The 11,829-nt window shown below is 52.6% G+C and overlaps 1 protein-coding gene across 1 annotated transcript; it reads right to left on the reverse strand.

The window, feature by feature from the left end:
• Positions 1 to 2,791: 2,791 nt before the first annotated feature.
• On the reverse strand, positions 2,792 to 9,776 carry SOX7 (SRY-box transcription factor 7). Its single transcript, XM_053578467.1, has 2 exons — positions 9,466 to 9,776; positions 2,792 to 5,753 (listed from the first exon to the last, which is right to left on the reverse strand). The coding sequence occupies exons 1-2, from the start codon at positions 9,701 to 9,703 to the stop codon at positions 4,831 to 4,833; spliced, it is 1,161 nt and encodes a 386-aa protein (XP_053434442.1). The 5' UTR covers positions 9,704 to 9,776; the 3' UTR covers positions 2,792 to 4,830.
• Between the last annotated feature and the right edge of the window lie 2,053 nt (positions 9,777 to 11,829).

Here is an 11,829-nt window from a genome sequence, read left to right on the forward strand (position 1 = left end):
TTTTGTACTGTATCTGGACTACAAAAAGGACTAGATAGATATATGCCAAAAAATTATCACCCGTGTTTCTAAGTTATGAGCAATATCTGGATTATTTTTCCTTTATGATTTGTTGTTTTTTTTCCTAAGCATCTTGCAAACACTATGTGTCTCTTTTGAGAATTCAAGCATCAGTGGATGGATGGATATATAGATAGATGGATAGACAGATAGATAGATGGATGGATGGATAGATGGATAGATACATAGATAGATAGATAGATAGATAGATAGATAGATAGATAGATAGATAGATAGATAGATAGATAGATAGATGGATGGATAGATAGATGGATGAGTGGGTAGATGGATGGATGATGGGTGAGCGAGGTGGGTGGGGAAGTGAATGGAAGGGTGGCTGGATTTGTGAATGTATATGTGGGTAGGTGGATGGTTAGATGGATGGATGGATAGAAAAAGAAAGAAGGAAAGAAAAAGAAAGAGAGGGAAAGAAAGAAAGCAGCGTAGGTGGACGGACAGGTAGATGTGCGAGGATGAATGAATAGATGGATACAAAGAAAGAGAGATAGAAACCTAGGGAGGTGGATGGTTGGCTGAAACAGGCAGGCAAACGACAGACTGAAATAGATGTCGTCCTTTTCTTCTCTCCCTCTCTTCCTTCCTTCCTTTCCAACCCCCTTTCACTAGGATGGAACCAGGGGTGCAGCCTCCCCCCGAGGAAAGGTGGGCAGAGTTAGAATTCATGGTCTTCTGCTCCCTTCTGCTACTGCAAGATGGGAGTGGAGCTCCCCCCTTGGGTCCTTGTGCCCACCTCTGGCCTGTTTCCTCCAGGCCACACTCGGGCAGGTACAGGAGTTTAGCTATGGCCACCTTAGACCCAGCTCAGAGCCCTGAGGAAGGACACACACAAAGGCCCCATGGTCTTGGTTTCCAGCGAGATGAGAGATAAAATTAGGGACCCAGAAGGGTTCAGGTCTTTACCACCACGATGAACCAGGATACCTACAGGATATCTTAGATGGTTTTCTGTTCATTCATTTATTTGCTGAGAAGCCTCTGTGGGTCAGCACTGCTGGGTAGTTCAATGCCCGACAGTAATGTGGTAACTAGGACCCACCAAAGTCCAGGAGCTCAGGAAGGACAGTGGCCACCTCCCTGCTAGAAAGGGTTGGGCATGTCTGACTGAGCTGGGCAGGAAGTGGGGTGGCCGCAGCCAGGTGAAGGGAGTGAGCATCTCCCAGATTGGAGACACAGAAGCAGGGGAAAGGAGGGTATTTTCAAAGAGCCAGGCTTTCCTTGTGGTGGGGTCAGGGGCCCTGTGTGAGAGGCTTCTAGAAAAAGAAGGGGCAGCCACATGGGGACTGAGCCAGGGGTTATGAGGCCTGAGGCTTGTACATTTGCCTGAGGGAAGGGAAGTTCCTAAAGGAAAAAATACAAAAATTTATCTTCCATTTTGCAAATTTATAAAGACAAATGGCCACGTGAACACATGCTGAGGCCCCTCCCATGACCTTGCACAAGTGAGGGGCCTGGGGCAGGAGCAGGAACTTGCCTCCATGCCACCTGGGTGTGCCCAGACCGGGCAGCTCAACCTCAAGGCCTGCTGGCTTCTGGGCAGGACAGTCCCACTCCCAGCTGAGCACAGGGAAAGATGGCCCTGCACCTGCCTGCTCCTTGCCCTCCAGAGGCAGCCCCCCTTCCCCAACCTGTGAGCTGAATGAGACATGCCCACTTGGCATGGTCAAGGGACCATGTCCTGGACAGACACTGCCAGACAATCACTCGGGCAGCCGAGGACACTGCAGATGGACCCTGCTGGCTGGTTGCAGTGACAGGGCCTCAACATTGAGATCTTCAGTGACATCAAACTCTGGTCCTGTTATTTCCTCTTCGTTCTTTCCTGGGCTGTAATAGGTATGAAGCAGACCGCACATAACTAACTCCATACAATGATGAAGAAAGGCACTTGACCTCTAGCTGTGAGACAGTTTGGCTGACGCTCCCACATGGGATCTGATGATGTGCTAAAACTCAGCTTCCCCCAGCTAGGTGGGGTGAGCTGCCCTCTGCCACCTCCCACCTGGGTCTCAGTGTCCCCATCTATGCATTGGGGTGGGGAGATGACAGGCCCCACCTGATGCTGTGGATGAGAAGTAACCTATAGAACCTTCTGTAAGGCTCCATACACCTATAAAGCACTATTAAAGTAGGGACTATAGATTATGATAGGAGTTGAAGGATGGACGTGTGCCCATTTAGGGCCTCCCAAGGCCCACTCCTTGGCCTAGAGGGCCTGGGAAAACATAGGCTTACCTTGATGTGAACAAATTACGATGACTCCTCTGTGGACAGAAGCCAGACAGAGGTGACCTGCACAAGCACCGAGTAATCAATTTTTTTCCAGATGCTTTTTGGCTGGAATTTTAATACTAAACCTGGCAAGATGTTGCATCCTTTAGTTATTCCTCCTTGTACCCTTCTGCCTTCCAACCTTCCCACAAATTCCCACAATGGACTGTGACACCACATTATAAATACCCAGAAAAGGGAGCAAATTAGGCATTTTTCAACCTTACCTTAAAAAGAAGAAAAAAGTGTAGTAGCTTTAAGTAAGCAAATAACTGGACAAAACTTACTTTCAGGCCTCGGACAGCCTGACGACCGGCCACCTCACTGTACTCTGCTGTGCAGTCAGCTCAAGCAGAAAACTGCTCTTCATGTACGCTGTGAGTCGGTATTGTCTTTCAATATCAATGATCACACGGATTCCAGTGTGTAAAATTTGGATTTATCTCTTTACTGTAACTCATAAAATAAAATAAACCACCCCTACAAGATAACAACATTTTAAGATAAAAAAAGCTGATGCAGAAAACATTTTGACCAGTACTACAGACAGCACCGAATAGGATGCCTCGCTGGGACACTTTCTCTTGTTGCAAAACTGTATTTCAAAGGATAGAGGTGTCATGGTACAAAAAATGTTTATTTAAATTAAATATTTTCAACAAATCAATATGTACAACCGTTCCAAAAAGCACGTGTAATTCTTACAAAAAAAAAAATGGAACAGTTTAGCTTAATGTCTGTGATACTGTTTTACAAGATTATTAATACACATTCTGGGCTCTGAACCAGTCCATTATATCATCAACAATCTACTATGTATTACCAAATAGCATATACAGTAATAGCATAAAGATTAATCATATCTTATAAGTGATTTTACAATAAGACTTCTTGGAAGGAAAAAAAAAGATCTGTCAACAATACAAAATATAAGGTGAAAATAATAGAATACATAAAACACAGCTTTCATACAGGCAACAATATGCTGAAATTAAAAGACAAACAACAGTCTCTGAGCTCACTGTTAGGTATGTTCCTTCAAAGGAGAGTTGGGAAACATGGAAATGTGGCCAGGGTCAGAAACATTTTTGGAATCACAGTGAGTTTCTGATCTGGGGAACTTATCGTAAAAATATTGCAGGAAGGACCAGCCAGCTCGTGAGAGAAACAAATTCCCATCACAGCAGAGGAATTGTGCTTGGGATTTTAAGTCCGGGTTTCTTTGAGTTAGAGACCAATTCAGGAAAGGAAGAAGAGCAAAGAAGAGAAAAAGAAGTCCTGGCGAGGAAGAGAGAGAAGTGGAGGGCCTGGGGAAGGAAACCCTTTTTCCATCTACACAGGGGAGAACGTGCTGCGGTTTTGCTCAAGAAACCAGCATGTCCAGATTTAAAGACAGCGATGCTGCTTTTTAAGATATCCTTTCAGGGCCCCTGGCTGTGCGGGTCCTTAGGAAAAGGGAGTTGGCCAGAAGTTGCCATTGTTAATGAGCGTGTCCCTGATTGAGGCTGCACGCACACGCGCGTGCATGAAGAGTGAGGTGTCTCTCATCATTGCGTATTTCCAGACTGTGAATTCCCTTGAAGCGTGTGTACAATAAGAAAGAAATTATATTAAACACATTAAATCCTTTCTGTATTTAAGAAAACAGTTTGAATGCAATCTTATTTTTAGTGAAGTAGTTAACCATACAGGTTAATTCCCCAAATCGGGATGAGTGCTTTTTCTCAAATTGGAAGAGTCCTTTCAGAATTCTATGGTCATTTTGGAGGGAGTGCAGAAAGTGCAGAGAGCATTGTGTCTCTGGGCTGTGCACACAAAAATCATCACCAGGTTGCATGTTAATGAGCTCATTAATGAGTCACATTTTCCCATTTTCCTTTAGTTTAGCCTTGAAAGAATCCTAACTTAGAAAACCATGGGGCAGAAGGCAATCCTGGCAACCAGTCTGTCCCTCGCTTCACGGATGAGGGAATGGGCTGGATGGGGAGAGGTGGTGTGTCCACATTTCTCCAGTGTCCATGGTGAAACTGAACTGAATCCCAGACCTCCAGGATCCCCGCCTGGGGCTCTTCTCACTTGGAGGATCCAAAGACCATGTGCAGTTGGCCAAAACCAGGAGAGGTTCAAAGGCTGCTGGGCTTTGCACCATGTGTCTCAACCATAGGGACAAGAAAAAGAGGTCAGTGAACACTCAGCTGGGAGACAGCATCTCTCAACCACTTGGTGGCCTTATTCCCAGCATGCAGCCAGTGACAGCTCATTTGAAGGAATATACTCAAAATGCATGCTGCAGGGAGCAGACGGTGAAAGGGGACAGAGGGGTCTCAGATCAGCAGAGCCTACCTGGCGTTAGGCTGAAGGCTCTGGACAGGCATTCCGGCCTCCCTGGCTGAGGGCAGGACAGCTGTGAGGGCTCTCTGCTCCTCCCAGGGAATGAAACAAGAGGGTGTAAGGGCTGGGCTGGACGTGGTGCCTCTGGCTCTATGACACACTGTAGCTGTTGTAGTATGTGGCTGTGGCATCAGCGAGGGCTGAGATGAGGCTGGTCTCTGTGGGGCCCACTGGTGTCACCTGGGAGACTGGGGCATGCTCACTGAGGGCCATGGTACTGGCGGCAGAGTCTGGGTGGCCAGGAGTGTTCAAATACTGATCAAATTCATTGCGATCCATGTCTCCCAGGAGTTCCACCTGGCTCAGCTGATCCAGGGCATCGAAGCCAGGGTGTTCCGGAGGCGGAGAGAGTTGGCCCAGGTGGGTATGGAGGTTGGACTGGAGAGGGTGGTAGGTGGTAGGGGAGTAATAGGCAGGGGATGGCGGGCAGCCGGGTACGGTGGACATCATAGAGACACTGATGGACTGGCCAAGGGCCAGTGAGCCCAGGGGGCGGCCGCAGTGCAGGGGGGTGGGGGCATACTCTGGTGAGTACGGGGCCCCCGGCAGGTGGGAGATGTGGTGGGGATGGGCCGGCTCGTCCTGGCAGGGGGAGGAGAAGAAGGTCTGCTCCGGCTCCAGCACGTCCAGCGGAGACATCTCTGGGGGCGTGGGCAGCCCGTATGGATATGTGTCCACACTGCCTGGGGTGCCGCCGCCACCAGCTGGTCCCTTGTGGTAGCAGCCCCGCAGGCTGGGCAGGGCGGTGATGGAGGAGTACTCACCCCTGTCCTCCTTCTCCCCCGGCACCCCCCGGCTGCTGCTCCTCTTCTCAGGCAGGGATTCCTGGTCCCGGGACAGAGAGCTCAGGAGGAAGCCGGGGTCCACGCGCTTGCAGAGGCGCTTGGCCTGCTTCTTCCTGCGGGGTCGGTACTTGTAGTTGGGGTAGTCCTGCATGTGCTGCAGGCGTAGCCGCTCCGCCTCGTCCACGTAGGGCCTCTTCTGGGACAGCGTCAGTGCCTTCCACGACTTTCCTGCTCACACAGGCAGACGAGACGACACTAAAAATCTGTGCTGCTGCGCACGCACCTGGCACAGATGTGTGCCTGTGAGCACACGCACACACACATGTACAAATGCAGGTACACACATGCAGGCAGACACACACACATGCCTTCCACCTTCCTCCACTCTACCTCCCCGCTGCTCCCTGCTCACGGCCACAGTGCACATGGGCATGCCTCGAACCTTCTTCCCAGCCCAGGTCCTGCGGGCACAGTGAGGCCAAACTACTCCTCCCGCCCGCATCCTACAAAGCCACCTCGCACATCATCTCTCATATGAAAACCACCGAATAAGCCACCACTGCTGCAAGCAAGTTGGGGTTCACAGGGAAGGGCCCACCTGACGCATGTCAGCAACAGGAAACAAATACCTAGCGACCGTGACATTGACTGGGGCTGTTTTTACTTGTCAAGGGTCTATTCTAATCACATGGGCACTTCTTGCCTTAACTAATTATTGTTGCTCTTTAGGAAATGATACTATAATATTTACGTGTGGCCTAAAATCTCACAGCCCTTTCTGTGAGTGAACCCAGGCCCTGACGATAGTTTCACAGACATGAGTAAATTGGAGGGTTTCACTTAGGTTAACAAATGTTTATTCCAGGTGTCCTCAAACTTTTTAAACAGGGGGCCAATTCACTGTCTCTCAGACCATTGGAGGGCTGGACTATAGTTTAAAAAAAAAAAAACTATGAAGAAAAGCCTATGCACACTGCACATATCTTATTTTGAAGTAAAAAACAAAAAGGGAACAGATATAATCACACCGCTTCATGTAGCCCGTGGGCTGCAGTTTGAGGACCCCTGGCCTACTCCTTACCTCTGAAGGTCAAATAGGACTGCTGGATGACTGTGGCCAGAATGCCAGTATCTGCCTACAACACTCGTAAACACACACACACACACACACACACACACGCTTCTGCTGCCAACCACCTACTTAGGACCCTTTGATTGTGAAGACACCTGCTTTCTGATCTCCATACAGAAGTAAATCCCCTCACTTCTCTGGGTCTCTACTTTCCTCAATATAAAGTAAAGATGCCGTGACCCTCCTCAATCCAAAACTCTCTCTGAGAAGCGTCCCACGAGTGAAACCCACTGGGTCTAAGTTCTGGCTGCACTTGAACTTCCATTCATCATTGCTGGCTTGTCTGCTTATAAGTCACTCCCTTTCACCTCTCAGGACACTGCACCTTCCTCTTGCTGCAGTGTTTGCTGAGGGTCACTTCTAGTCCCTGTGGATTATCACCTCATCAGTGGGCACAGGGTTCTCCAACTCTAGCATGCTCCCCCCTAACACTAGTGTAGCCTAAGTTGGAGACTCACTAGCCCAGAGGTGCAGGTTGAAGAGGTCTCCATCTCCCACTCAACACACTCAGTGCAATGCCAAGGGCAGGCACAGCGATCCTCTGCCCCACACCGGCTGGCTCCATGGGCCAGGTTGTCAATGGGGACAGAGGGCTTTGAAGGGCGATTGTTAAAGGTGCTCTACCACTTGGGTAAAAGCTTGTAACTATTCTATGGAGTCATCAATTAACAACACTAGCTATCAATTAAAAGAGTGACTTGAAAAGTGTTAGGAAATAAGGATTCAGGGCTAGCTATCAGTTCCTTGTCTGGAGCTGAAGCCACAAAACTGTCCCAAGAGGTACAAAATCTAGTGCACCTCAAACCCTGTCCGTGGTCTGAACGTAAAATGTGACTCTAGTGTCTAAATGTTCCTGGATATAGTAGTGGTAATAAAATACAGGTTCGTTTTTAAACGCTACCAAATGTCTAATTGTCTTTTATTCACTTTCTCATTTATAAAATACTGAAAACACTACTGAGTCTAGGTGAAATTTGTAATGTTGAAGTTTGGAAAGCTTATAGAGGAAAAAGTTGGGGCTCTCACATCCAGCCCTTTCAGAGTCAGAGGAGGAGGGCTGAGAAGGAAGTACCCTGGACAACGGAGAGGATCCTACTGCCCCCCTGCTAACAGGTATACAGAGCCCATAGTTCTAAAAGCGCTTTGGTTTCCCTTGCCCAGTGCCAGGATCTTTGAGGCTAAGTAAGTGAGAAGGAATCAGTATTTTTCTGCAAAATGAACCATAAGGCTGAAACCTTGGTGCAGGTGGCCACAGGGACCTGCTCGCAGAGGTATTTGTACCCTTTCTGTCTGCCCTTCTCCTGGGGGCAGCAGTCTCAGCTCTGCAGGGGAAGGCTCCCTGAACTCCCTCTTCTGCCGTCCCTAACCTGGGCCTGCAACCAAATCCTGCTCTATCCTGGTCACCACCAAGTTTCCAGTCCCTGGCTGGTCTGGCCAACAGGCACGGTGGCTGGGTCCCACAGGGGGGAAAAAAAAAAACTTTCAGAGATCCACAAAAAAAACATGTTATTGTTTCTTTTAAAATCCAAATAAAAATATGAACTTTGAGATCAAGGAAAATGTTCTATTATAATGTATATATTAATATATTTGTCCTTATGCCAACATAGTAAAAAATATAAATTTTATTATTATTTTTTAATGGGGGAAGGGGCTCAGGAAGGCTCTGGCCCACTAATTTGCCCTTAGCAGAGCTGGCCCACAGAGGCTGGGCTCTGGGCAAGTGGGCCTGTGAAACCAGCCCTTGCCAGCTTCTTTGCAACACTCTACAGAGGTCTACACCGCAGGAGGCTCAGGTCCTTGCTGTAGGGCTGGTCCCTGCTGGTATGGGGCTTTGGTCAGAAGAGAGAGAAGAACCACAACCTTCCTTCCAGGGTTCCGCCCAGGGAAGAGGCCCTGGGTTCCCACAGAAAAGGAAAGGCTCTGGGCTCCGCTCTGGGCCGGGTGGAATTAGAGAAGGCAGGTCGCTTCTCACAGAGCCTGTGGGCTCTGAAAGGATTTCACTGGTTAAAATGAATAAAAACCGTCTGGAAGGACAAAGAGTTCAGAGGTAAGCCCAGGCTGTAAAGCGCTGAGCCCCGGACATCTGACATCCGACATCTGACATCCAAGAGAAAAACCCGACCAGCACTCGGGTCCTAACATCCTCACTCCGGGCTCCCTCGGCCTGGGGGTCCCTGTCCCCAAGGCCCTACCAGGTCAGCGCAGGAAGAGTCTCACTGGCCGCCCTAAACATCTGAATCAAGTTATCTACACCCCTGAGATTGAAAAGATTCAGAACTAGATTAGAGAATCGTCTTTTTACGGTTAACGATTGATTTAAAGCAGGAATTCGTTCCCGAAATGTCTTTCTTCACAAACATTCGTTAACTTCCATCGGTGACAACCCCTCTCTGTGACTGTCCCAGTTGCAAAGTGCAGGGAATGACGGGTTTTCCTGCTTCGGGATTCCTAGCAAGCGCGGGTCCCACCCAGCCTCGACGTTTCCGTCCGGCAGCGTCCGTGCGCGCGGGTCCGGTTCCCCCTCGCCAGGCGTCCGAGCCCGGCTGCTGCCCGGTCCCGCCTGCCCCTTGGGACCCGGACTTGGGCTCCCGTTGCAGCGCGGAGACCTCCCAGGCAGCCCGGGCTGGGGCTGGTTTCACTTCGGGCCTCACCAAGTTATCCCTGCCCTGAATCCCGGACGCCGCGCGCAAAGTCCCGCTCCGGGGATGCGCAGCCGCCCGGACACCGCCAGCCCCGCGTCCCCCGCGCTGGTCGCCCAGAGCCGCCTCCAGCCGCCAGACCCCGCCCGGCCGCCCGCTCGCTCACCCAGCATCTTGCTGAGCTCGGCGTTGTGCAGGTCCGGGTTCTGCACCGCCAGCCGTTTCCTCTCGTCCTTGGCCCACACCATGAAGGCGTTCATGGGCCGCCGGATACGGCTCTCCGAACCCTTGTCCCCCGGAGGGCGGGGGGCCGCCGACGGCGACAGCCCGTCCGACAGCTCGGCCTCCAGGGCCGGGCACTCCAGCCCCTCGGGCCACGGGTAGGCTCCCAGCAGCGAGGCCATCGCCGCACGCGGGTTGCCTCGCTTCACCTCGCGGGGCCAGCGCCGACCTGGCCCTCGCACGCGTCGGGGCGTCCAACTTGGCCGGCAGCCGCGACGGGTCCCTTATTTATCAGCTTCGGACGGCCGGGTCCTCCTACGACTCTTAACGGCTGCGAGGCCCCTCCCTCGGTCTCCGCGCGGCTCCCTCCCTGCGCCTCCGGCGGTCGCAGGTCCCAGCTCTGACCTGCCGAGAGGGGCCGGGAGAGGGAAGGGAGGGGTGGGGGAGGAGGGAGGAGGAGGGCAGAGGGAGGGCCTCCTGCCGCGCCCGCCCCCGCCCGCTCGGACCCGCGCCCCGCCCGCTCGCGGCTCGCAGGTGCAGCAGAGCCCGCGCGGGGTCCGCCTGCCGCCCCCTGCCCCGGACCAGACGGCACCTACGGCCCCGGCGCGTGGAACGGCGGAGACCCCGGGCCAACAGGTTTCTCTGGGAACGCGTGTGCCCGACAGACGTTGACCGTGGGTTCCCCAGAGCAGCCAGGGCGCCGTTCTTAAGAGAGCTCACCCACTGCTTCCCGACCAGGCCGGGCTTCGGCCGCCCCGCAGGCTGGTGAGGACCGGGGCAGGGGCTGGGGCTGCATCCGCGCATCCCGCGCCCGGCTCGGCGCCGCGCCCGCCCGGGGCCCCTGGACGCCCCGCCGCACCCCGGCTTTCGGGAGTCGTAGCTGCCGCCCGGGTTCGGGTCCGATTTCTCCCTTCTTGCCTCCCCCAGCCCCTCCCTGTCCCGGGGTCGAGTCTCCAGCTCTGTCGCCTCCAGCTAGACCTCGCGTTTTGTTTCCTCCTCCGATTGGCGGCCCCACCGCTCCGAGGGAAATCGCTCTCGCTTCGGTTCACCCGGAAGCTCCCTCAGTTTCCTGAGAGCCCCGGGAGCCCCGGAGTAGACCCAGCTGCGGGCAGCTCGGCAGCCTGCGGGCTGGGAGCCGAGGACAGTCCCTTGCCGGCGTCACCTGCCGGCTGTGCCCGCGCTCTGCCCTCGGTGTGGCGCGCAGTGGACTCGCAAGAACCTCGGAATAAGTGAATGAAAGAGTAAATACAGCTCAGACGCACTCCACCGTATAAATTACAGCAGGCTTGACTGGATCCTGGAATTCAATTCACAAATATTTACGGAGCGCCGCCCCTGTGCCCTGCAGAGGTGACCCTGGAAGTAGGTGGCGTGGTGGTGGCGTGAGTCTGAGCCTTATCGGGTGGTTAATTAATGCGTCCCTCTGGGAATGTCTGTATCTCTCTACACCCCCTTTCCTAATCCTACAATGGGATGGTGATAAGACTGACCTTACAGGGCTGTTGTGAAGCCCCCACCCCTCCTGAGAGTAATCCAACTCTAGACACGAACCCTAGGTCCAGATGTCACTGTTCCAGACCACAGCGAGTGACCAATACCTTATAGAGAACGTTCAATGGGGCTCACGGCAAGTGGGGCAAGAGAATTGCCCCAATTCTCACGGCGCAGAGAATTGCAACTTCTCCATGTTCATATCCTAACTTAACCTCTAGGCCGGGCACGGTGGCTCACGCCTGTAATCCCGGCACTCTGGGAGGCTGAGGCGGTGGATCGCTTGAGCGCACAACTTCAAGACCAGCCAGTGCAAGGGTCTCTACTAAAAAAAAAAAATGAAAACAAAACAAAACAAAACCGAGGCAAGAGGATCGCTTGAGCCCAAGAGTTTGAGGTTGCTCTGAGCTATGAGGCCACAGCACTCTACTGAGGGGGACAAAGTGAAACTTTGCCTAAAAACAAAACAAAACAAAAGAGATCCTAATTTTAACCTCTAGAGACTGGGATAATTTTGATACAAGAACGCGCTTCCCGCATGGAATAGATGGACGGGCTTTGCCCTCTGCTCCAGTCCAGCTCCCCAGGCCCGTGCACCCCGCCCGCTGCCCTCAGGTGCCCTGGCGACCAGAGCGGACCAGGACGGGGTGCGGGCGCGGGGAGGCAGGGTGCCTGGCCCAGGGGACAATCGGGGGCGGTTTGCAGAGAGCTTCTGCCATCTAGGCGGACTTCCCCACCCCGCAAGGCCTAGGCCATTTCCAGGGGCGGGCCACTCCCAGAAATCCCAACAGGAGAAGCTCTAGGCCGCAGTGTTCTG

The sequence above is a fragment of the Nycticebus coucang genome, chromosome 24 (assembly GCF_027406575.1).
Source record: "Nycticebus coucang isolate mNycCou1 chromosome 24, mNycCou1.pri, whole genome shotgun sequence".
Classification (NCBI taxonomy): Eukaryota; Metazoa; Chordata; class Mammalia; order Primates; family Lorisidae; genus Nycticebus; species Nycticebus coucang.

Coding starts and splice junctions, on each gene's coding strand:
- SOX7 (XM_053578467.1), bottom strand. CDS start 9,703: ATGGCCTCGCTGCTGGGAGCCTACCCGTGGCCCGAGGGGCTGGAGTGC. Junction 5,754..9,465: donor CGAGCTCAGCAAGATGCTGG/GTGAGCGAGCGG, acceptor CTGTGTGAGCAG/GAAAGTCGTGGAAGGCACTG.